We start from the raw sequence: 27,550 nt of genomic DNA, 5'->3' as shown, positions 1-27,550 counted from the left end.
TTGGTATGTATCCTATTACTGCCATATACAAAATATGACATGACCTAGCCTAGCATGCATGCTGTAATTCCCAAATTAGTCTCACCTCTAGTTTATGAAATAAGCTCCCTTGTTAAAATGAAAAATAAATAAATAAATAAATAAAATTAACCCTGCAAGGATAAAATACCGATCCTTTGAAAGTCTTTACTGTATTATTTTTATAAATTAGCTTTGAGGGATCCCTGGGTGGCGCAGCAGTTTGGCGCCTGCCTTTGGCCCAGGGCGCGATCCTGGAGACCCGGGATCGAATCCCACGTCGGGCTCCTGGTGCCTGGAGCCTGCTTCTCCCTCTGCCTATGTCTCTGCCTCTCTCTCTCTCTCTCTCTCTGTGACTATCATAAATAAATAAATAAATAAAAAAAAATAAATAAATAAATTAGCTTTGAGTATAATGGAAAGCATTTCACATTTATGTTAGCTTTCACATGGTCTCTTCATAGTTTGTTACTCTCTGAGGATAACAAGGAGAAGGAGGGTGAATAGGAGGAAGGAATGGAGGACAAGGGAAAAATAAGGGGAAGGACAAAATATGGGTATTTAAATCTCTTTGAAACAGTCTATCTGGGGCACTAGGGTGGCTCAGATGGTTGAGCATCTGACTGTTGGTTTTGGCCTAGGTCATGATCTCAGGGTCATGGAATCAGGTTCCATGTTGGGTTTTGCTGGACGTGGGGTCTGCTTGGTTTTCTCTTTCTCCTTCTCCCTCTCTTAAACAAATAAATAAATAAAATCTTAAAAAAAAAAAAAAAAAAAAAAACCTTTCTAATCTAATCTCCACACTCCTGGGTGATATGTATCTTCACATCCATTTTATGGTAGAGAAAGCTGAAGCTTCATGGCTTGAACTATTTTTTTTTTAATCGTAAGGAAAGTAGTTTGAAAAAATAGGATTGAAAGTTTAGCCTCTACAATTTAAAATTATAAGTTTTTTTTTTTAAACACTGCCATCCAGTCGTAAACAAAACTCTTAAAACCTAATTAGCAAATAGTGTGGCGGGACAGGGACAGGGTAGGTTTGAAAGGGGTGAAATTACTGCCCTTGAAATAATGATGCATGACGCTAAAGCCTGTACCCTGTTCATTCTACAAGCAGAAACAGACACCCCCTAAAGGAAAAGAAATAGGAAGAGCCAGGCAATTTCTTTAAACAAACCTGTGTGATTTGCCACACGCATTTGCTTAGGCTCAATTATTCAGCTAAGGAAGAATAAATTCATATTTATTGAATATTTACTTTTCGCCCTGGAAGCATATATAATGCAATCTCCCCAGTTATCCAAGGGGGACGTCGTCTGTATATAAGTCGTGACTTAACGCTGAAGGATCTGGGATTTAGAAAATGAGTAATTAAGCACAGATGAAGCTATCTGATTCTAAATAGCATGGATAATGTCAAAAATGAATATATAGACATGAATAATAGCAACTAACATTTATTAAGTACTCATTTCCAGGCACTGTGCAAGTGTGCTATATACATTTCCACTCAATTCTAGTAAGTAGCTAGAGAGAGAAATATTGTCTTCATGTCTTAGATGAAAAAATGGGGGCTCAGATGAGACGAGCTGAGATTGTCCAAGGTCTGTCGGACCTCAAAACCTAAGTTATGGTCCATGGCCTTCTCATGTGTTATTTCAGCAATATTATATCAACTTTATGGAAGATGGTGTTAATATGTCCAGAATCATGCATTTCAACCCCTAATTAACTCAAGTTTGCTTTCTCACAAATGCACAATAATATGTATAACAAGCTATTGTTGTTGGACTTGAACATGGGAGAGGCGTCCACCCCCCATGCAGTCGGATATCCATGTATACCTTTCAACTCTCGAAAACCTTAACTGCCAAGATCCTACTGTTGATGAGAAATCTTGCTAATAACATAGAAATTGATAGCACATATTTTATATGCTATATGTATTTTATACTGTGTTGTTATAATAAAGTAAGCTAGAGAATAAAATGTTACTAAGAAAATCAAAGGAGAGAAAATACATCGATAGTACTGTACTATAAAAAATGCAAAAAAATGCATATAAATATACCCATTTAGTTCAAACGTCTGTTGTTCAAGGCTCAACTGTATATATAGTAAACATTTATTTATTCCACAAAATTTTATTAAGCACCCATTATGTGCCAAGCATAGTTCTAAGTACGGAGGATATAGTGGTTTATAAAGCCTATAGTTTAGGATCAGAAAGACTTTAAACAAATAATCATACAAATGAATATAAAAGCATGAAACTACATTTTTTAAAGATTTTATTTATTCATAAGAGACACACAGAGAGAGAGGCAGAGACATAGGCAGAGGGAGAGGCAGGCTCCTTGTAGGGAGCCTGACATGGGACTCGATCCCAAGACCCCAGGATCACACCCTGGACCAAAGGCAGCTGCTAAACCGCTGACCCACCCAGGCATCCCACAAAACTACATTAGAATCATTTAGGAAAATTTATGGTTTTTAAGAGATTGTAACAGAAGGACCTGAATTAGATGGGTTGAGGGGAGGACTAAGGTCCTAACAAAGACTTCTCTGAGGAGCTAATGTCCAAACTGAGCCTGGAAAGAAAGAAAAAAAAAAAAAAAACACGTAAGATTAAGGTGGTGAGGTATTCCAGGGAGACGAAAGGGCCAATGTCAGATCTCTAGGATGGAAAACACTTGATAGGTAATAAGATACCCAATTTAAAAATCAATGCATTTGGGGATCCCTGAGTGTCTCAGCAGTTTAGTACCTGCCTTTGGCGCAGGGCGTGATCCTGGGGTCCTGGGATCAAGTCCCACGTCAGGCTCCCTGCATGGAGCCTCCTTCTCCCTCTGGCTGTGTCTCTGCCTCTCTCTCTCTCTCTTTCATGAATAAATAAATAAATAAAAATCTTTAAAAAAAAAACTATGCATTCATGTATGATATTTAGTGGGGAAAGGGATGCTGCTACCTATCAGGTTTTGTTTTATATAATAGGAATACAAGGATAAATATAGCAGGTTCTTTCCTTGGAATAGTTCAGTTGCAAAGATAAATTGTATGATAAAGACATAAACAAGAATGCCTTGGGAACAGAAGAGAGAGCAACTAAGGCCTCATAAAGGAGCTCGTGTTTGAGTTGGATGTTGAAGGATGAGGAGTTCATATGGCGCAGAAGTGGGAAAGTGCTTTCCCAGCAGAAGGAATAGTACGTGTAAAGGCACAAAGCTGAGAGAATGATGCAGCCTCAGAGAAGTATGTGGGGGCTACTTACCAGAGAAAGGGCTAGTAGTTAGGCTACGGCCAGACTGTGAGTGGTTTTGTAAAGACGTTTGGACTTTCCAGTCTTAGCAAGGGGCAGATATTGGGGATATTAGGCAGAAGAAAGATATTTAACAAGTGATTGTGGTAAGTGTATAGGGTCTGAGTGATAAAATGGTGGCAGATAGAGAAAGGAAGAGACTTTTGTAATATTCCAAGCTAGAGACAGCAAGTTTCTCAACTATTCCAATGGCAGTGTGAGTGGAGAAGATGTGCTGGGTTCAAGACATACTGATATCTTTAGCAGCAGCTAGCCATGCCAAAGGTAAAAAGAGAATGTGTAAATACCTCATGGTAACCCGGGATCCTGAGATATTTTGGAAATCTTCCCCTTCTTCTGATTGTTATCTGATAAAATATTATCTGAATATATATGTATAACACATATACATATACACGTATATACATATATACAGCGGCAGACAATATTTTATTTATGTCAATATATACATGTCGATCTATTGAACTATTTTTTATTCTATTTATCTTAAATGACTACAATTTGAAGTGCTTGTAGCTGTGCACTGAACAATCTGTGCACACATATGAAGGCCCTGTTGCAACCCGCCACCATCAATGATAACTGATGCATGCATTCTTGGCAAGGCCGGGGGCCCCAAGTGTCCGCAGATGTGACTAAAACACACTGTGCTATTTGTAATGCTTTAATTGGACTTGTGTGAATCCTGTCATTTTCTGTGAGTAATTTTGATACTTTGGTTAAGATTGCTGTGCATTTTTGTGTTGACCTATATACCCATAAACACTAGCTGTAGATAGGGTGGTAAATGGAGAGATAAATAGATATATAGATTCATAGATTGACACAGATTCATAGATACTTAGAAACAGGTTCCTTTGCCACAGATAAGTGTCTGCACTTAGACAAAATAGGTAGAAGCATTTATTCATTTTCGAGTGCTACCTTCTTCAAAAAATTGTCATGCTAACAAGGGGAGGGCCATAGTAGTATTGCCAAATTCAAGTCAGATTTAAAATTAAATGAAAAGCATTGAGAGCCTCCCTTGGTAAGTGCTGCTTGCCAGTAGCATGCCCTGGAGAAACAAAGATGACTAAGATGGACTCCTACCCTCCTGTGCAGAGTGCTGGGGAAGCAGCTCGAACGACGTGGTTTTGTTCATCGTGGTTAAGTGCTGTGAGGGAAGATGCCCTGGGAAATCATTCAAAGCAGAGGAAACAGAATATGCAAATATAAATATTGTGTTTGGGGCATCGATAAGATGTTAAACAAAGAAGCAGCTTAACCTAATGGAAAGAATTCCGCCATTTACTGCCCATGTCCTTTGGGGAAATTTACTTTACCCTCCCCCTTGCCTCATTTCTTTTTCCATTTTTCATAGTGAGAATATTCTATTTATTTCATAATTTGTGAAGTAACCGTAAGATAATATACATGCAAGCAATTTGAAGACAAGCATTATGTATTAATATACATTCTTGATAGTACATATTAATTGTAAGGATATCACAATGGAGAAAAAGAATTTTTCTTTCTCCCGATTCACTCTCTGTGCTTCCTTTCTTACTGGCATCCACACCCTTGATGCTCTACTTATCTTTCTTCCTTTGAGAAAGTACCAGGGCCGTTCGGGAAGTGCCAGGATGGTAGCACTGCCCGGGGCTTCGTGAGATTATTTGGATTAACCTTTGCAATTCCACTCCAGGAAACTTCTTCCTAATGGGTGACTCTGACTGAGCACCTGGAGAATGAAGAGGTGCTAAATATCCGTGGAATTTTATCAATATCTATGAATCCAGGACCCCTTGAACTATGAGACGAAACATGGCATGTACAGAACTGATGATTCTGAACCAGGGGCTGGGTTGGGAGATCCATCTCCGGGCATCGGATGTACTAAATTATCCTCTACTGACCTGACTCTTCAACCCTGTCCCCTGAGCTGTGTCTACCTTAACACCAGCACCAGGAAGACTCCTGGGTCTAGAGAAAGAACTTCAGGTGGCCCAACACATCTAGCTAAAGCAGGCATTATTCTGAGAATATTGTGGAAGGTGCACTGAAGTTGTTGCTTTATAAAAGTGAAAAAAGTATTGACATTTCTAAGCCCAGAACTATTTTTTAACAAGCTAGAAAATACTGAAAAACAGGTAGTACAGTTTTCTCAAGAGAATGCAGTGTAGTTAGAATGCACACCATTTTTTTTTCCCAGTGTGTATTTGGGTAAAATATGTGCAATGAAATTTCAGGCCAAATCCTAATGCAGAAATAATCCAAAATATGGCAGATTTATAAGCGAGGTGATTTTTATTTATTTGCTAATGTAGATTCCCTTAAGAAGTCAAATGTTCTACATGTTACTTATGGCTTCTCCTTGAAAAGACTTACCTCTAAAGTCTCAGCAGCATAAAACTCCGGGCTGCGGAGTTGTCTGAATCAAGTATCAGTCGTAATTCTCCTTTGCCACTGACTCTGGGTGGTTTGGAACCTACCAGTACTCTACCTGTTTGGTAATTAATAATTCATAATTAAACTGACAGTTTGAATAAATCAGCATAGCCGTAGGCTTGGAGCCTCCTCTCTTGCCTTTCTTCAGAGAATGTGAAATATAACAGAGAAGAAAGGTGTAGGTATTTGAAATCCTCCATTAAAAGCTTTGATCTCACACCCCCAGCCCCACCCCGTAGTTTTCAGATTTGTTCCATCCGTTCTTTGGATCTTTCTTTCAAAGAGGAATGAAGCAGGGACCCTTGACAGCCTTGTGCCAGACACTGAGGAAATAAGAGATGTATGTGACTCCATCCTTTTCTTTAAGCAACTAACCCTAGGTAAAGACAGGCATGAAAAATCAGCTGTGATACCACACGCTCAGTCCCCTCCACATGGAAAGTTCAGACAAAAACAGTGGGAGAGAAAGGTGATTATTTTCTCAGGATTTGGGGAGAAGTGTGGGAAAACTGCAGAAGGGAGTTGATCTTTGAGGTCCCTTGAGTAATGAGTCATAGTCTTTCAGGTAAGAAATGAAGAAAAGAAGAGAAAAACAAAACGATGGAAGTACTTAGGCTTTTGCCATTGTCTGGGGAGAACCGGGGTTGAGCACTAGCTGTGCACAGTGTTAATGGCCACATGGTTGGCAAATCAAGCCATCTGAACATTATTATTGAGAATAATACTTATCATAAAAGCATCTGTGCAAATATTTATGTGCTAATACCTCCTTTTGAGTGCAAAAAATCATTTTCATGCATTTCTTTTCTCCTTTGTTTCCTCCCAGTTCCTCCCCAGATCATGAATATCTCCTCAGACATCACTGTAAATGAGGGGAGCAGTGTGACCCTGCTGTGTCTTGCTATCGGCAGACCAGAGCCAACTGTGACATGGAGACACCTGTCCGTCAAGGGTAAGGCCTTTACCTTTGGGAATTTTTCAGAATTATTTTTCAGAGTTCAGGCTGGGAGGGAGAACCTGCCCAGTGCCTGACCGTTAGCTTAGAGGTATTCTATTATTTTATTGAAGAATTTCTTCTAAAGCACAACAAAACTTTGGGAATCAGAAAGCAACGCTGTGTTCGTAACGCCGTAATGTAAAAGCAGATGGGCTGCACGCATCAGTCACTGAGGATTCCATTTCCAAACAAAAGGATTTATAAAGAGAAAATGTACTGAACTATATTCTCACTCCTTCTTATGACCCTAGAAGACTTCTGTTTTCCAAACCAGGAAGAACAGAGTGCCATAAGAATCACTTCAAAGATACTAGTTTCTCAAGGTAGAGATGTGTAGACCAGTTGGTTACTGGGCTTTTCTTTAAGAAGAGTGATAGAAGGTTAGATTGTCTATTGTAAATGTTGGTTGTTACTGTTTAGCCTTGAAAAACAGGATCTCCTTTCTCAGGACTTTCAGAACATTTCCCCAGAGCCACACCTATTTGACCTACACATAACTAGTCCACGTGAACAGAAGGATGATGGAAAAGGAGAACACTTGGGAATCATGTACTGGGCACTCAATGATTGGTATTACATATAAGTGATAGTCATCTTTGCCTTAGTGGGATGGGAGCCATAAGAACAGTGGGCCTCATCCCTTTGGAACTAAAACTTACTCCAAGTTGAACTCTGAAGGCACAAAGTCACTTGGTATATTTATACATTACTAGAAACTATGATAGGTGGGTGGGGGGATGGGGTAACTGGGTGATGAGCACTGAGGAGGGCACTTGACAGGATGAGCACTGGGTGGTATACTATACGTTGGCAAATTGAATTCAAATTTAAAAAAAATGTAAGAAAAAAGAAAATACGATAAATTCTATAAATTATACAAGGAGAAAATGTTCCCTCAAGCATTAGAAAATCCAAACATGAACATAAGTGAAATAGGAGAATGTATGGAGTATGCCTGTGTGTGATATAAAAATAACCTAGATCTAGAGGAAAACGTGGGAACACATCTTAGTAACCTTGAGATGGAGAAAGATTTGCTAGTACATCAAAGGCCCTTACCATAAAAGAAGAAAACATGAATAAATTTGGATTTGTATTATTTTCTCACAGTTGCTGTAACAAAGTACTACAAATGGTGTGGCTTAAACAACAGCAGTGTGCTTCTTGTAGTTCTGGAGGTTATATGTCCAGGATGCCGTGTAGGTAGGGCCAGTTCCTCTCCAGGGCTGGGAGGGAGAACCTGCCCAGTGCCTGTCCCTTAGCTTCCAGTGGTCAGCTGGCAGGCTCAGTGTTTTGTAGCTTTTAGATGTGTCACCCTGACTCCTGCCTTCGTGCTCACAGGGCCTTCTCCCTGTGTGCCCCTCTTTGTGTCAAATTTTCCCTTTTTATAGGGACACCAACATATTGGATTACTGCCTACACTAATAACCTCATCTGATCTTGGTAAACTTGTAAAAACTTGGTAAAATAGGGTCACATTCTACAGCACTAGGGTTAGAACTTCAGATTATCTTTTTTTGGGGGGGGGGAGCTAGGGGGTGGAATTCAATTCATAATGGTTTCATCAAAATTTAAAACACCATTGAGTGTAAATGAAAAGAGAAGCCACAGACTGGGAGAAAACAGTTACCATACATATATCTGGCACAGAATTTGGGCTTTGTCTGGGTTATGTTTGGGCTTCATCTGGGCTGTTTGAAGAATTCTTACTATGTGATTCTGATGAAGTTTTGGAATATAGGTGAGGTCCGGAGCTGACCACCAAGAAAGAATTCTTGAGATGTCTTTGGTGCACAATGGTGGTTTTTATTAAAGCGCCAGGACAGGACTCGTGGGCAGGAAGAGCTGCTGCCCCCGGCTTGTGAGGGGTGGCTGATTATATACCTGGGAGTTGGGAGGGTTTGAGGATAGCGTCCTCTCTAAGGAATTTTGGAAGCAAGGTTTCCAGGACCTAGAGGGGGCTAGCTATTGTTGGGGAAATGTCGCTCATTACCCTCTAATAAAACCTGAGTCATGAGACCCTTCAGATGTGTATCTATGGGCCATGTGCTTGGGGGGTGATGGCCAACACGTATCTTGGGGGATAGAGATAAAGGGAAATTTCTAAAGGAATTTTTATATGTTAAAGTAGACTTACAGGATCCTGGGGAGTTGGGCTAAGATTGCCTTTTGCCCTTAGCAAAGTATCAACATGGAGGCAGTTGAGTCCGTAGAGGAATGTCCCTTTGCCTGTTTCAAGAACTTGTCAATGTGCTTACCCAAGCGCGTGCCTTGTCCTCAGCTTGACCTGTGTGTTCCTCCATCAATTCTAACAACGTATCTTGAAATGAATGAAAAATTTGAACAGACAATTCACAAAAGAAGACACATGAATAAGCTCATGGAAATATGCTCAATATATTTACTATAGAAATGAAAATTCAATCATAATAAAATACCACTACACAACTATTAGATGGCCAAAACTTAAAAACAAAACAAAACAAAAAAACTTGACAATATCAAGTGCTGGTTAGACCATAACTCTGGGACTCTAAAGTGCTATAAACACTATGAAAAGCAGTTTGGCACTTAGTTATAGAGTTAAACATGCACTTAACATGTGACCCAGCAATTCCACTGCTGGGTGTTCACCAAAGATAAATGAAAATGTCTGTCTACAAATATACATTGTGCATAAATATTCATAGCAGCTCCATTTAGAGTAGCCTGAAACTAGAAATAACCTCAAACTTCCAACAATTAAATGGATAAATTGTATATATTCAGACAACAAATGACTTTTCAGCAAGTAAAAGGAACAACTCCTTGCTAATGTAACAAAACAGATGATTCTCAAAAATCGGGCTGAGCAAAAGAAGCAAGACACAAAAATACCTACTGCTTGATTTCATCTATACAAAACTTTCGAAAGAGGCAAAACTAATTGATAGTTACTAAAATCAAGTCGGTGGTTACCTGGAGTAGGGGTCTGGGGAGATGTGACTACCAAGGGGCCCAAGGGAATGTTTCTGGGTGATGGAGATGTTTTTTTTTTTTTTTTATTTATGATAGTCACAAAGAGAGAAAGAGAGGCAGAGACATAGGCAGAGGGAGAAGCAGGCTCCATGCAGGGAGCCCGACGTGGGATTCGATCCCGGGTCTCCAGGATCGCGCCCTGGGCCAAAGGCAGGCGCTAAACCGCTGCGCCACCCAGGGATCCCGATGGAGATGTTTTATACCTTGAATGGGCTGCTGGTTTTGTTGCCGCTTACATAGGTCAAAATGTCAAACTATACAGTAAAAACAGGAACATGTTATTGTATGTAAATGAAAATCTCAGTGAAATTTTAAAAATATACACATAGAGATATGGGAAATAATGAACTGAAAGTTTGCCCCTGATTTGTAGTATCATTTACATAAGCAATACTCCCCTGGGGTGAGAGACTGGATTTGTTGGTAGGAGCACCATTTCAGTTTTCCCTGTCTCATGTCCTCCATGTGAACAGAGAAATACACACGTCAACTCCAGCCCTGCTGTAAGGAAGGATAATGCTAGCAGAGCTGCTGAACACTCTTTGCATACAGACCTCAGCTATTGAAATACAAAATGTCTGTATTATAAAGTAATATTAAGTAACAAGAATATTAAAATAGACATGAGGGACGTCACAAAGCCCAACTTTAAGGTAAACAGAGCAGTAGCTTAGGTTCCTGTTAAGTTTTTTAGTAACTAGATGGAAATGAGACCGCCAAGGCAAGCGAGGGTCCAAGAACAGATTTTATTGCAGGCACCCTCGGGCGAGGTTCCACGACTCACGGGGGGAAAGAGAGTGAGTGGGGGAAGTCGTGCCAAGACAACAAGGTGGTCGGGGGTTTACATAACGTTGTAAGGCAGAACGGTTTCCTATTGGTCGGCTCATATGCAAAGGAAGGATTGCAATCCAACCAGTCAGAGTGACCCTCACTATGCAAAGGAAGGATTGCAATTCGACCAGTCAAAGGTGACTTCCTCCTCTGGGGTTTGAAGGGCATTGGGTTCGGTTGGGGAAGTCCAAAGGAGAGGTGTAAGGGTCTGCTTAAGCTGTCAGCAGGTCATTATTGGCGTCCCAAGTGGAGGTGGTGACAGGAACCTCAGCCATTTTGGCGTATCTGCCATCTTGAGGAGTTTCCCTTCCCGCCTGGCCCCAACAGTTCCCAAAGACATTAGCCTCACGGGAATTTTGCTTGAAGTGTGGGGCAATTTTGGATTTATATTATATAGAAAACTATGTCTAGACATCAGACCAATTTCTATGTATTTGGTAAATTCAGATTTTTTTTTATAAATGCTTGAAACCCCAAAATGCATTTACTTGATCCTAAATGCATAGTTCTCTGAGCCTAGAAATCTTTTGAAAGGCAATTCGACTTTGTGTAAATGTTTTGATGTGATTCCTTATAATGGTACACTGGTAAGTTTTCTCTCTAAAAATAAGGGAAATTCATCCATATTCCCAATCTTTTATATAGTGTAATAGTCACAATTCAGCCTCAAAGAAGTTCAGAAAATCCTACATTTAAATGATCCCTCTGCTCTTCAAATCTCTCAGGCTATGATCTACTTTCAGTACCTTTTGCTTTTTCATAGCTTTGGCCTTCACTTTGCTGTCTTTTGTTCCCCCATTGTCTTTCTCCTCCTCTCTCAATGACATTTAAACATTTAAACTCAAAGCATTGTTTTCCAAATTTGAAAGGCTTTGGAACCTGGAAGATTTGCAAGTTTAAAATGTGCTTCTGCAGAGTGACTACCATTATTTATTTTTAGAAGGCTATTCCTTCTCACTTAGAGTTGAGGAGGCTCTGGGAAGTTGTTTTAAAGGTTTAGAAGAGCAGCCAATAAAACTTGAACATCAAATAGCATTTTTAGAACAATTTGCTGGTTAATTCAGCATGCAAGAATAGGAAATAAAAGTCGCAATGACATTTCCTTTGAATTCCAATAGGATTGCACTGGAGAACTTATTTAGCTCACCGGACAGCTCTGTTCCCAAAATGCTAATAATGCAAGGTTTGAAATCTCTTGGTTAAATTAAAGCATCTATATAACAGAAATGAATAAACAAACTAATTTAGAAATAGAATATTTTAAAGAGCAAATTATTAAAGATTAAGAATAATGGTAATGCTTATAGTTTAAAAAGGGACCAAACACATGCCACCAATCCCTAGAAATTATAGGAAAAATGTAAAAGCTCATGATCCAAAAAATCCATTATCACACTAGAGAATAATATGGAAAGCCTGCATGGATCAGAAACAATACGGGATGTCTGAAATATAAAAAGTAAAGATGTAATGAAGAGAGAAAGTAAAACAGCTCGATATACAGGACTATGATCTATACTGACATGACATAGGTTGAAGAAGGAAGGGTTTTTAGGTCTTGGTATACTGGTAAGTGTTTAAAATTGACTGGGGCTGAGGTGGTGAAGGCAGTGGAGCCCTGGTGGCATTTGCCAGTTTCCATAGTGTAAATATTCCCATCATTGCCACTTTCCTGGGAACCCTTTGGAAGTAACTGTATTTTTGACTCATTTTCACTTAAACAAACCAAAAATCATTTCTTCCTATGAAAGCATAGTGAGCTTTTTGAAAAAAAGCACCAAGATCTCAGATGTGGGTCCAAAGTCTCCCCAGTATTTCCATTCTCCAGACTTGGATATCCAGCTGGAGATCTTTTGACTTCCAGTTTCCTTTGCAATGTTGACAGATGTGCTAGGATTCCCAGAAACTAGATTTGCCCAGAGGACATCTGCCTCACCTCTAAGGAAAATTTGAGATTGTTACAGGATCGCGATTATTAAGTATTGTGAGCATCTCAAAAAAAAAAAAAAGTACTGTATAAACATATATTCGGGGGTTTTGCAATTGACATGCAAACCACTGAGCATTTGACCGTGTATTTATTCAGCTTCAGATATAAAGTTATATTTGATTTATTTTCAGGAGCAGATAATGGGTTCTTTAAAAAAACATACACTTATGTGGATTTGCTAGAGAATATAGCACTTGTTTAATAGCCTCCCTGCACGTAGAAATCTGTACGGAGTGACCTCCAGTTTAGGAATTAAAATTAGGAATCACAGGCTGTTCCCTCAAAGAATTTTCCCTCCAAAAGAGTGGGCAGGTCCCAAAACAGGCAGGCGAAGTGGATTGGCAAGTGGCCAGTGTGTTTGGAGGACATTGCAAAACAGGTGGGATCCAAGGATGATTTTCTTTTCGCCTCCGGAAGGACAGGAGAAGGGGCACTGGGCCAGCACTCATTGGAAGCCTCGTGAATGTAAAACCATGAATAATGTGGAAACTAAGCTGCACCTGAATAATGTGAAACCAAAGTTTCTTTGATGATTAAACCAAAGTTGCAAAGATGGGTGTGACAGAGGAGACAACACAGGCTGCTGTGTTCTGAGGAGTCTTGTTGTTCCCTCTTACGATGCCTTTGTAATCCACTCGAATGTGTTGCACACCTGGCCCCATTTCCAGTGACATATTTGGAAAGGCCAGATGTTCTGGGAAAATAATAAAGTCTTCTTTTCTGTTTCCTCTCCATGGAGATTTTAAGATGACAGCTATTCACCTGTGAGTGAGTTGCTCCTACAATCTACTCATATACAGTAATACCTCAGGGAGCAAGTGAATGAGTTATTTCACAGAAGTGAATTTTCCAGGTTACCAAAGCTGACTCCTTTATCATTGACTTGAGTCATTTTTAATGGAAACATTTTAAAAATGTATTATGTTCTCCTCTGTTTCCTTGAGTACATTGAATGCTATTTGGCCTCATCTTTATAATGTAACATCAACATCATGCATATCAATTGTTTGTATCTTAGCATTTGGAGACAGGGATAACCAGGAAAAGGGCCCTAAAATATTGTTTAAATCCTTTTGTCTGTTTTGTTTTAAATAATTCCTGCATTTTTCCTTCTGTCTCTCCAAATGACTATTAATTGTCAGTCATCCTAAAGTCAGCATACCTGCCTCTCAGCAGCCACGTGTCTTCTGATTATTTACTTCTAATCTGTCATGAGCAAGAATCTGTATAACCAACTTGATTAGTCCTAAATAAGAACATAGTGGTGGGAGAGAACGTTCTCAGAGGAAAGGGCACGAGCTTCCCTGAATGTGATAAGTGATGTTGCAGATAGCTGTTCTGGGGAAAATCATGTCTGGCTTTCATTTCAGATATAGGAGTCTCCTAGATGAGCGAATTGCACGTAAGCTAAGAGCGCTAATACTCTCGAAATCATTTCCCGCGGTTCTGACCTCGTTGGGCAACTCTTTTCTATCTTCTCACTTTTCTGGATGCTGAGGTCACAAAATATATGAGTTCAAGACTATTTCTAATACAGCCCTTAGTATTCATGTGAGAAATTCCTGAGAAGAATGTCTCGGAAAAAATTGCCAAGTCCTTAACATTCCAAATAAAAGGAGCACTAGCCTGTGCTCTGTGTAGATGTCGATCCCTTTGGCTGGTGGTTTTATCTTAGACTGAACATGCACTTTGGGTTCTTACAGACCTGAGATTAAGTCTGGCCCAAGCAGTTAGCAGTCTGAGTTACTTTAGGAAAGCTACTTCCTCTATCTGATCTCCTAGACTGCAAAATGGGGCCATTTCAACTCATTTACGGCCCTAGCAGCCCTGAGAGGAAAGTGCTCATATTTATTACTATGCCTTTTTATTGTTTATAGTCATTCCTGTTATTATGCCTATTCCTACCTTTTATCCCTTGGCAGGCTTGGGTCATTTGTTGGTGATTCAGAGTCCCTCAGGTCCACCTAAAAATTCAGAATGTTGTAGTTTTCTTTGTCATAGCTAAACCTAGAAACAACCCAAATATCCTTCAGTGAGTGAATAGTTCAACTGGTACATGCACACCATGGGGATGCAACAGCATTTATTTAGCAATAAAAAGGGATGACTTCGAAGTATATTCAAAAACTTGGATGGGCCTTAAGGGTATTGCACCAAATGAAAGAACCCAGTCTCAAAAGGTTGCATCCTGGTGATCCCACTGTTAGAACATTCTCAAAATGGCAGATTTCTAAAGACACACAACAGATGAGTGGTTGCCAGAGGTTTGGGCAAGGAAGGGAAGGAGCACCATGAGGGAGTAGCTTTGCAATGATGAAATGTCATAGAATTATACTCAAAGACAATAACAGTGAGTGCCTATAAAACCTGGTGAAGTCTCAGCAAGCTCCATAGTGTAGTTGACTGCATTATCCCCATATCAATAACCTGCTTTGGATAAAGCACTTTTTTACATAAGATGCATTGACTGGGGAAGCTGGTCACAAGTGCATGGGACCTCTGTCTATTATTTTCACAACTTCTTGTAAATCAATAATTATTTCAAAATTAAAATTTAAAACAAAAGAAATGAAAAGTAAAATGAATCTGTATATAGGAATTTGTGATTTATAAAATATTGTCTCCTGCATCACTTCAAATAAGTTTACAGCTACTCTCTCATACAGGTCAATACAGGTCAGCAGGAATATTCCACAGGTACTAAAAGGCTCGGAAGGGTTGAAGTAATGGCAACGGCTCTCGGCTGACTAAGGTGGTGGTGAATATACGAAAGGAGCTAGTTCCTGTTGAACAAGTCTAGAGTTCTTTATAAAGACTGTACAAAGATGGTGCCCATGGCTTGCAGTGGGAACAGATACAATATAACATATATTTTATCAAATTTTGCTTATTTTCTTGGGAACCCCAGAGTGCTCACTAGCTCTGAGCATCACCCATGCTCTTATATTTCCCTCCCTAACTCCACACCTACCTTCCTATATGTAGGCACTTTCTGGCTACCACTCAGTATTGTTCTGAGGAACTCACAGCCTCCGAATGAAACCCACAGTCATGCGGATGTCTGCTGTAAGTCCCTGTTGTTTCTCTGCCTCAATTAAAATCAACCCGCTGAGACCTACCCACCTCATTTTTCTTCTAAGCTATCCTGGGTACAAGTTCCAGCCACTAATAGGAATTGCCTATTAGTTGACCCTCTGTATCATCCAGTCATGCTACTACTTCTTTGTCCCTCTCCAAGGCAGCCAGCATCCTTGTTTCTAATCTTAAATCGTGTTTCGAGCCTAATTAATCCCCAGAGTGTGAGAAAGAGGTGTCTGAGATGAGAAATCAAGGTTATACATATCTTGCTCAGTGGAACAGTTATGGGCAAACAAGCTGTTCCTCTCACATTTTTGCAAAGCAAATTTATGTTCACTAACTTTGGTTCTTGTTGTAAATGAGAAGTGTATGAAGGTCTAGCAATGCGCTTTTCACCATATGGGTACCCATATGTTTTCCCCTTTTGCTTGCGTACATTTTCGCTTTGGCATGCACATATGCTTGTATTTTTGCAACTTAACAATATTAAAACTAATCCCATTTATGCTCCTTTTGGGTGAGTTGATTGAGTCATAAATTCCTGAGAATCTCTTCCTTGGGAGGCTGAAGTTCTTTTGTGTGAGCAAGAGGAGGGCATGGGCAACCTATCCTGGCAGGCAGATGCAGGCAGCCAACATCGCCGTGTAGCTGATGTAGCTGATGGCTCTGACTCTGGCTTCGGAGTGGAGAGACTGACCCTGGAGTGCGAGGAAGTACGGATCATAATGCCCGGGGTGGCGTCCCTCTGTTTTCCTTCATGTGAGGGAAAGCGCTCACTAGGAAATAGACAATAATTCCCTAGGGTTGATTCTCTTCCTTGGGTGAAATAACTCACCTTAGAGCAAACAATCGTGATGCCGTGAGTTCTTGATGTGACTGTGCTTGATACGACTCCCATTCTTCACACGGAGTTGAGAAACTGTATATCAGAAATAGGGCAGCAGGAAATTTGGCTTTGCAGCAAAGTAATGATTAGCCTCTTCGCCGGGCTTTTTCAGATTATAAAAATAAGAATGGATATTAACATGCATCAGACCAAGTGGAATGCTCAACTCGTTCAAATGTAAAAATGGAATTGGAAATGCTGTCGGATGTCTTTTGTAAGGCCGTTGCTATTTTTATCTCTGTTCATGAGTTCATTCATTCATTTGATGTATTAAGGATATTCACGTGCTCTCATAGCATTTACACTGGTGTGTAAAATAGAGTGATTCCTGCTCTTATGAAGCTTATAGTCTAGTTGGGGATAGTCATTAATCAGATCATCAAGAATATATATGTAAGTTCAAAGTGTTGTAACTGCTGTGACAATGGGCAGCAGGGAGGTGTGAGCTAGTCTAGGCTGGATCTCCTCTGAGACAGTGATGCTTGAGCCGACATGTAAAGATGAATGGAAGTTAACTAGGACAGGGATGCATATGCGTTGGGCCTGGCTAGATGGAAACTTTCCAGGTGAGACAGAACAGCATGTGCAAATGCCCTGAGGTGAGAGGCAGCATGGCTTTTCGAGAAACAAAGGAACTGTGTCACCAATGTGTAGAAAGCTGGAGAAACAATGGCCTGAGAATAGGCACTTAGGGGCCAGATCACACAGAGCCCTTTAAAGGTTGGCCTTTATTCGAAGAGCACTAGAAAATACAAAGAAAGTTGCAAGTAAAAGAGCTAAGAAACGAGATGTTCGTGTATCAGATTTAACTAGAAACCTTTCATTTCTGATCGACTCATTTTTCCATGTAAATCTGGCAAACCACTAAAGCTCTGTCTCCATCTCCCCACCTATAAACCAGACAGGAGTTAGTAATAATACGCTCCCCTTACGGAGGAAGAGAGAATGGAATTTGATAGCATCTATTCCAAATACTTTTTAGATTATAATATAAGAATGGATATTAACATGTGTCATAGCAAGTAAAAAGCCCAACTAACTCAAAAGTAAAATTAGAATTGGAAAGGCATCCAATGCTGCCTGCCGTCTGTTGTAAAGCCTTCTCTATGCAATTGCTATATCAAATTATGCTATTGAAATCAGTCGGACACTGATAAAATTGAGACCAGCTTTACAAGTTCTGTAGATCTAATTGGCCTCAGCAGTGGGTCTGCACTGACTCTTGCTGCTGAATAAAAATCGTAGGCTTCAATAGAAAATAATAAGCAGCCTGGTTGCACACTAACATGCTGCAGCCACCTCCGGAGATAATGTATTTAATTTAGATACTGAACTCCTTCATGCGGCCAGATGTTGATGAAACCTCAGAGAAGTTTGTTTCTCCCTTACCTCCTGGATGACCACCCTTGATAGTAGATTCAGAGGACTTGTAGGGCCAACTGTGTGTACTTTCAGTCCTCGATATTTCTTTTTTCACAGCCATTCGCATCTTCTTCTGAAAACCTCCATGTCTCTAGGGCAAAAGTGCCTACAAATAACCTTTCCTCGCTCAAGCTACTGTAGGTTGGGTTTCTATCACTTACAGCCAAAGTAGCTCCAATTAAATCCACCATGTTTGTGTAAGATGGTGCATTATGGAGGTGACTAGAGCACAGTCCCAGCTATAAGCCTAGAGCCTAGATCGGGGTGTGGGAGAGATGTGTACACGTAACATTGCCGTGCAGTGCACTATGGTTGGGGCCAGACCATGTCTGAGAAAGTCTCTCTTGTATGTGAAGGAGAGGGATGAGGCTACCTGCAGCTCCGATTAACTTTGCAAGGCAACTGTCTTTTCTTTTTCTTTCTTTCTTTCTCTTTCTTTCTTTCTTTCTTTCTTTCTTTCTTTCTTTCTTTCTTTCTTTCTTTCTTTCTTTTTCTTTCTTCTTTTTTTTTTAAGATTTTATTTATTCATGAGAGACAGAGAGAGGCAGAGATACATGCAGAAGGAGAAGCAGGCTCCCTCCGGGGAGCCCGATGTGGGACTTGATCCCAGGACCCTGGGATCATGCCCTGAGTGGAAGGCAGACATTCAACGGCTGAGCCACCCAAGCATCGCTAGGCCATGGGTTGGAGGAGACCAACCTGGGAGTTGACCAAGGAGCTCTGGGTGGGCTGCCACTGATTCTACATCCACATCAGCTGGAATCAGGCTGAAACAGACACACGGACTCTGCCTGTGAATTATGCAACAATCAACACCAGGAGGCCACTACCACCCTCAGCATGCCCAAGGGCACCACATGCATTCCAGCAGACACAGGGTGTGCTTCCTCTTGTCTCCTTTCTCAGAGCACCTGCCATTGTAGGCTTCCAACTGTGCTGGGTCTTCTCTCCAGCATGGCGGAGACCCAAGTATGAAACGGTGGTGGTGGTAGTGGTTGGAAATTCTTTCCTCCCCCACCCTGTTTAAAGGTAGTGACCAATGCTTAAGTAGCTGCCTCTCTTCGTGTGAGATTCAGAGGAGGGAGGGAAAGAAGAAAACAGGCAGTCGCTTGGTGGATGTTAACTGGAGTGGGGCCCTCCAAGTCTTGAGCACGTTCCAGCCTCTGAGAGGGAGTCTCCACTGGACATGAGCAGGATCAAGGGGAACTGATCTCATTAAGCAAAAGTAGTTGATTGTCACTTTGAATCTGGGCTTCCCAGCTGGAGGCGGTGATTGACTCGCACACGAGTTGAGTGAGGCGGTGAGGGAATCTGACCTCCCGTGGAACACCTGAAGCGTAGCCCAAGGGCCCCACTCTGCCCTTCCTGCTGGCCTGCAAAGCCTCATTAGTCAAGGAGACTATCACAGAAGCTTTTTCTGCCTTTTCTTTTTGCTTTTGCTTTCACCCCCGCGTCCCCTTGTTTCTCTCTTATACCATCAGCAAGTCCTTCCACTCCAGAACGGCTTACTGGGGAGACCGACCCCCCTGGGGCACTGGAAGTGGTTTATTTTTTAATGATACTCTGGATGATTTTACTTCCTAACGGAAATGTCTATAAAGTACCCGGTAGACTCAGGACGACGAGCAGGCCTCTGCTCTCCCAGTTCCCCTTCTTTCCCTGCAAGCTCTGCTCCCCTCACCTCCGTTCTCCACACCATTGCCACCTGGAGATGCTCTCTTCTCGGGACTCTCGGGGGCCTCCGCCTCCTCCCTGAGCCTCTGCTTATTTGTCCCGCACAACTGGAACAGGATGCGGTAATTACATCTGCCGTGAAAGGGTTTGTTCCCCTTAAGGGCAGTAGGGCCGTTGCCAGCACTGCTAATGAAGAAATGAGCTTTCCTGTCAGAGCCTCAGGGGGCTGCGGGGAGCTTTGGGCCCTCACACAGCAAGATACTCGGAGCTTCGTCTTCCTGGGCGAGGCTGGACTCCCACACACTCATCCCCTCCCTTCCTCAGCTCCCTGCTCGGAAGCTTCTTGTTCCTGGCTCAGCTCCAATCCGCCCATAACACTCAAGACCTATTTCCAGAAGCGTTTCCTGTCCCAGGGCCATGAAAACAGTGGGAACAAAGGCAGGTTGCCCATAACACTTTGAGGCACAGTTTGAGACTCTCCCGAATTCCCAGCACCTCTGGTTCTGCCCAAGGTGTAACCGGCCCAGAAGTCTCAGGTGCCACCTCTAGCTGGACTCACAGTCTTGAGTGCCCAGGCCCCCCAGTTGCTAGCAAGAACCCAAAAAGAGGACAGGGGATAGCATCTCTGCTGATGCATGGGGCTGCCGTGGCTCTCCCTGCCTCCTGGGGTTGGGGCCTCAAGTCCCCTGACCTGGGTACTCACAGCTCATCCACCTTCACTCTTAAGACCTGTGGATCCTTCCTGCTTTGTTTTGCTGGGCTTCCCGCTACAGGACTTCCCCCTGCTGGACTCCCCCTGCCCCCCACTGGACTTGCCCCTGCAGGACTTGCCCCTGCAGGACTTCCCCCATGGCTATTTCTGATCATCTGTAGCTGCCAGCCTCCCATCCTTGCATCCTTGCTGGGCTCTCTGGACTTCTCATGGTTGGCATGCTTTGACTGTAAGTTTCAATCCAATAAAACACCACAGTGACAGTGTCATCCTTGCCAACGTTGTTATTGCCGATGACATCCCTTAAATGTACTGGTTTGCCACTTTGACTTCATTGCATTTGGCTTTCACAAAGGTCTGTCAAAACGTAGACAGAAAAATAAAATAAGATGATAAAATAAGACGATAAAAAATAAAATAATATAACATGAGCATGATAAATACAAACGGAAGTGGATTAGGAGTACGCGTTTTACAGAGGAGGAAACAGAAGCCTGTTTAAAATGACTGCAGCTGGAAACAATATTCTTTCAATTATTTATTCATGCACTCATTCAACCATCCAAGAAAAGAATTAGTGGGTGCCTATTGACACCAGGGTTAGAAAGGTAAACAGCATTGTGCTTTTCCTCAAGGAGCTCACATCTAGTGAGACGCGGGCAGAGTAACACATAATTCTAGCACAGTGTGGTAGGAGCATTAGTAATACTTTCAAAATGTGCCTTCCAAGAGAGGATCATCTGGGAATCAGGGATCGCTTCCTGGAAGAGGTGACTATTAACCCGAATTTTAAAAATTAGAGTTAGCCAAGGAAAGAGAACAGTATGAGTGGGGCGGAAGGGAAGAGGAGTTTCCTGGGCAGGGGGACGGCACAATGAAAGACAGGAAGTGAGAACTAGCGTGGTGTCTGTCGTTGGACATACATAAGCAGTTTAGTGTTGCCGGAGCATACAGTGAAATTACTGTAACCCAAATAAAGTTGTTGGATTGCTTGTAGCAGGTCCAACTGTGATGTTGCATTATAAGGACATAAGTTTGGTCACATTCGTTGAGGGGAATAAAAGCATTCTAATGTAAGCTAAATCTTTACCAAAATCTTTCAAAGTGGCCCCAACATGTGTTATACAACAGGTAATAAAATAGTTGAATGATGTGTTTTACTACTCTTTTCTCTACACTTCACTCCATGAAAACATGAGGTGATCCAGATCTCTGCTTTCTTACCTAAATTATCTGGTCTCTTCTTTCAGTAGTAAATTTGTCAGATTTCTCAGGTCAATAAATGTAGATTTTCAGCTGCTTCATTCTGCATCTTTCCTCATTATTTGGATCAGCATTACGCCTAAGAACCAAGAAAAGATCTACTCTTTGTTTTACCTTTTTTATTGTCCCCATGAAATTGATGACATTGAGGCAGTGTATGAAAAGCAAATCGCTGGCTGCTGAGTAGAGCAGTGAATAATAGAAGGTTAAAAACAGATATTTTATAAAATCAGTTTTTGTTTGGTTATAATTTACATAAAATAAAATGCACCCATTTTAAGTGTAGACTGGTGAGGTGTGTTTTTTTTCCTTCCAATATTATTAAGATATAATTGAAATTCGTACCACACTGTATAAATTCAAGCCATACACCATAATGACTTGACATACATATTTTGTGAAATGATCACCACAATAAGTTTAGTTAACGTCCATCACCCCATATAGTTGCAAAAGTAGTTTTTCTAATGAGAAGTTTTAGGATTTTTTGCAGTTTTTGGTTAGATCATAGAGCAGTCATCATGCTGTGCATTATACTCTTAGTGCTTATTATTAGTCTTATAGCTGGAAATTTGTACCTTTGTCCACCTTCACCCAATTCCCCTACCTCGAAACCTCTGCCTCTGGCAACCACAACTCTGATCATTTTTTTCTATGAGTTCAACTATTTTTTTTTTTTTTTTTTTAGATTCCACCTATACAGGAGATCATCCGGTATTTGTCATTCTCTGTCTGATTTATTTCACTTAGCATAATGCCCTCAAGGTCCATCCATGATTAGTGAGTTTTGACAAATTTATAATCTCTAAAGCCACCACCTTAATTAAGACATAGCACATTAGCACATCACCATCGATTCTGCAAATCCTCTTATTTTCAGACTCAAACCTTATCCCTGCCCCCAACTTGAGACAAACACTGATCTGTTTTCTATACTACAAACTAGACATTTTCTGGAGTTTCATGTCTATATACACAATATATTTATACTCTAGAAAAATATTTAGCATTTATATGATCTTAGAATATGCACTCTTGTTTCTGGCTGTGTTAAGTCAGCTTTTGAGTGTCATCCACGTTGTATGCAGCTCTTTCCTTTTTATTGCTGACTATTATTCCATTATAGGAATATACCAGTATCAGTTTGCTCATTTGCCAGTTGATGGACATTCGGTTGTTTCTACTTTTTGACTATTGTGAATCAAGTTGTTATGAACATTTGTGTATAGATCTCCTCATGGATATGTATCTTCTCTTAGGTGAATACTTAGGGGTAGAGTTGGTGAGTCATATAGTAAGTTTATACTTAACTTTGCAAGAGATTGCCAAACTGTTTTCCAAAGTGGTTTTACCATCGTACATTCCCTTCACTGTTGCATAAGAATTACAGTTGCTCCACATACTGGCCAGCATATGATACTGTCTTTTACATGCTGCCTCTCCTAATAGGTAGAGAGAGTAAGCCATATTCTGGTTATAAGCTGCATTTCTCTGATGATTAATGATGTTGAGAATCTTGTCGTGTCCTTTTTGGCCATTTGTATATCTTCTCTTTGTGAATCGTTGATTGAAATCTTTGACGATTCTTAATTAGGCTACCTTCTAATTATTGTGTTGTAATAGCTCTTAAAGTATTCTAGATACAAGTCCGATGTCACGTACTGAGAATACATTCTCTTAGCCTATGTCTTACTTTCTCATTTTCTTAACGGTGCTTCTCAAAGAACCAAAGTTTTTAGTCCAATTTATCAATATTTTATTATATAGATCTGGCTTTTTATTTTTTATCTAAAAATAGGATGCAATGCTAAGTTACAAGATTATCTCCTATGTTTTTTTTTTCTAGAAGTCTCAGAAATTTAGCTTCTGTTTTATATTTTATTTTATTTTATTATTTTTGTTTTGGGTTTAAGGTCAACGAGTTCATTTATGTGCATGGTAGAAAGTCAGGTCTCCAAAATTAGATTTTTTTTTTTTCCTACATGACTGTCCAGTTAATTCAATACCATCTGTGGAGAATACTATTCTTTTCCTAATGAATTTCCTTGGTTTCTTTGTCAAAAATCAATGGACTATTACTGGGTCTCTTTCTAGACTCTCTACTTTTTTCTATTACTGTATATTTTCTCTTTATGCCAACACCATATTGTTTTATCACTGTTGAATTATATTAAGTCTTAAAATCAAGAGCACCTGGTGAATCAGTGGTTGAGCATCTGTCTTTGGCTCAGGTCAGAGTCCTGGGATTGAGTCTCACATCAGGCTCGCCACAGGGAGCCTGCTTCTCCCTCTGCCTGTGTCTCTGTCTCTCTCTGTGTGTCTCCTATGAATAAATAAATAAAATCTTTTAAAAAAAGTCTTAAAATCAGATACAACTTTGTTCTTTTTCAAGATATTGGCCAGCTTGTGCCCTTTGGATTTTCAAATAATTTTAGAATCAGTTTGACAGTATTTACTGAGAAAAAAAAAAAAAAAACTTGCTAGGATTTTGATTGGAAATACGCTGAAATTGTATATCAATTTGCAAATAATTGACATCCTAACAGCATTGACTTTCCAATCCATAACTGTTATTCTTACATTTATTAATGTCTTGTATAATTTTTCTCGACAATATTTGATAGTTTTCATTATATAGTTTCAAAAAATTTCATATTTTTGAATGCTATTGTAAAGAGTGTTTTTAAAATTTGATTGCTTATTGAAAATATATAGAAATACAATTGACTTGTATATTGATCTTACATCTATGGCATTGCTAAGTTTATTCATTAATTCTAGTAAATTTTTTTAGATTACTAAAGATTTTTGTATGCAAATGATTATGTCCTCTGTGAATAAAGACATTTTCATTTCTTGGATACCAATAATTTAGTAAGGAATGCCTTACCATTTCCTTTTCTTACCTTATTGCACTAGCTAGATTCTCCAACAATGTAAGATTAAATAAAAATGATGATAGCTGGCATCCTTGTCTTGTTCCTGATTAGAAGAAAAACATTTCATTTTCCCCCATTAAGTATAATGTTATCTGTAGATTTTTCACAAATGACTTTTATCAGATTTTGTTTTGTTGTGCTTCCATTATATGTGAAGGGATGTTTCATTTTTTTCAAATCATTTGTTTGGCATCTATTGAGATGGTCATATAATGAATTATACTGAATGATTTTTTTTTAAAGATTTTATATATTGATTTGAGAGAAAAAGAGAGTGAACACAAGTAAGGGGGGAAGAGAGAGAGGGAAAAGCAGACTCACCACTGAGCATGAAGCCTGATGGAGTGGGTGCCCATCCCAGGACCCTGAGATCATGACCTGAGCCAAAGGCAGACGCTTAACAGACTAAGCCCCCGAGGTGACCCTCTACTGAATGACTTTTTTAATGCCAAAACAATTTTGCATTTCTGGGATAGACTTCATGTCGTCATGATATGCTATACTTTTTTTGTATTACTGGATTGAATTTGCCAATACTTTGTTAAGAATTTTGCATATGTGTTCATGAGAGCTGTTGGTCTGTGATGTGGCTGTCTGATTTATATAATATAGCCATATAGAATGAGTTGGGAAAAGCTTCTTCTTAATTTGTTTTCAGAAAGAGTTTGGGTATAATTGGTATTGGTGGTATTTCAAAGCAATATTTGATAATATTAAAGACTAATAGGATCTGTGTCTTTTTCCTCTTTGTAAAGAAATTTTCTAGTGCTTTCCTATTAGGTATAGTGCTGGCTCCAGAGAGGCCCTTACTGTATTAAGGAATACTCTTTCTATTTCAATAAAAATATTGAGTTCAGAAAAGGATAGGTTTTATCAAATTATCTTTTTGACAAGTTATGGAAATAATTATATGTATTTTTCCTTTAATAATTAATGTTTATGTAAATAATGATATATTGATTTATAACATTAGAACATTCCATTTGTTAATATTTAATTTATTGTTTTTACATTAATTGTCAAAGTAAGAATGTCTATAGTTTACCAAATAGTTAAGAATCTTGTCTGTAAATATTATTTTTAATACCATAGCTAAATGTATAAGTTAAGTTTCCATCTTTTTATACTCTGGATACTTTTAAATACAATGAAGAATCTGTATTCCTCAGTCATTTGATAAAAATTGGCTATAAATTCATTCAGATCCAGGCCTAGTTTGTGAGTTGTTCTTTGACATTATTTTCTAACATGTTATTGCTATTGATGCAACATTTGTACCTCTTGAATAAATTTTACAAACTTCAATGATCAGTTTTGATAAATGTTTCATAGCTGTTAAGCTTATAAATATTTATATTAATATATGAGAACATAATAGTAGATATTATATAAACACATATGCAATGTGTATATAATTGGGCATATATATATATATAAATTCATACACACATGCACACTTAATTATGCATACTTTATATGGTATAAACTACTTCATAGATCCAATATATGGTATAAGATAAATATTATATACATATATATAAGCACACAGAAAGATAATATTATTATTCAGATTGATAGCCATTCTGAATCATTTGCTTCCTCAAGCATTATGAAACCGAAAATAGATAATATCAGATTTTAATAAAGCATTTTCATGCATTTCTAATACTTTTTCTTTATGTATGTCATGAACAAAGTTTAAAAATAATTAAAAATTCACAATGAATTGTTTCCTTTGTCAATATAAATGACTTTTTTTTTTGCCATTTAATGTTTTCAGTCTTGCATTTAACTTTACCTGACGTTAATATTGTATTCCCTGCTTTGATTTTGTTAGTACTAAAAATACATTTGCCCATCCTTTAAAAAAAAAATCATACTTGTATTATTCTGATTATGTATATCTTTTGTAAACAGAGCAGAAATATATTCTGTTTTCTTTTTCTTTTTTTTAATCCAATCTGAGCCTCTATTTCTTTTTAATAGGAAGTGTAACCCACTTGTAGGTATTATTAAAACTGAGGTGTTTGTTCCCTGTCATCGTTTTGTTTTTTGCTTTTGTTCTGTCTAGCAGTCTTCATGTTCTATACCTTGTGCTGTTTGAAATACCTTTTCTTTACTTTTATTCTGTATAGTGTTTTGAAATGAATATATTGTGTTTATTCATATTGGTACTTACATTTTAGTTTTCAAGAAGTATATTTAACATGTGTGATTCTAATTACTCAAGTCTGGTAAAATGTTTTTTTCATGTGCTCTTATTTAAGACAAAAATTGCAGTGGATTCCTCTCCATTCTCATTCCTACCTTACCACTTGTGTTTCTTGGACTTTATCAAAATCACATTTTGAACTTGTAATCCAAGATTATGTATTGAGACATTTGTACTTTCATTGAGCTTGCTTGATTTATAACAATTCCTGAGCCTCATCTTTTAAGTCAAATCACCACTTAAGCCTTTCATAAATCCCTTGCAGGTGTCTTTCGTTAGATTTTTCCTTTGTTTCATATCTAAGTTGTTTGGCATACTTTCCAGGAAGTTTACCAAAAAGATGGGTGAATGCTGTATTTTCCAATTTTTGAAATATTTCTTCTTTCATGCAATAAATATTTATTGGAAACATGTTTTACAACAATAGCTGTGGTAAGTACTAGAAGTACAGTAATAAATGAAATACATAACCCATTCCCTCAGGGAGTGTACATCTACAAAGATCTATTTGCTGCCACCAAATGTGACTGGCATCTTTCCTGAGCATAAAATCCAAAGGTCACAATCTTTATCCTCAAAACTCCCGCAGTTACTCCTCCCTTATATTTAGCATTTAGTGAAGAAGCAGAGCACTGCAAGGCCTGATTTTCTGATTTTTGTAACTTTATAAGTCATTCATTTATTTCTTAAAGGAATGAAGATACTCCTTGCTTTATCTCTGTGTTTAAACTCTTCCCAGAAGTGTGGGATTGTCTCTCATGATC

At 39.2% G+C, this 27,550-nt stretch overlaps 1 protein-coding gene across 7 annotated transcripts in view; it reads left to right on the top strand.

Annotated features, from left to right (window-relative positions):
* The window catches only part of OPCML (opioid binding protein/cell adhesion molecule like), a 1,082,947-nt gene that overhangs the window by 907,199 nt on the left and 148,198 nt on the right, over positions 1–27,550 (top strand). For all 7 annotated transcript variants that reach the window (XM_072822754.1, XM_072822751.1, XM_072822755.1 and 4 more), the window contains one exon: positions 6,591–6,716. In XM_072822754.1, the coding sequence (XP_072678855.1) occupies positions 6,591–6,716 (126 nt within the window). The remainder of the gene's footprint in view (positions 1–6,590; positions 6,717–27,550) is intronic.

This window comes from Canis lupus, chromosome 3 (assembly GCF_048164855.1).
Source record: "Canis lupus baileyi chromosome 3, mCanLup2.hap1, whole genome shotgun sequence".
NCBI lineage: Eukaryota > Metazoa > Chordata > Mammalia > Carnivora > Canidae > Canis > Canis lupus.
The sequence above is the reverse complement of the archived record's forward strand: the minus strand, read 5'-3'. Positions and strand labels throughout refer to the sequence as shown.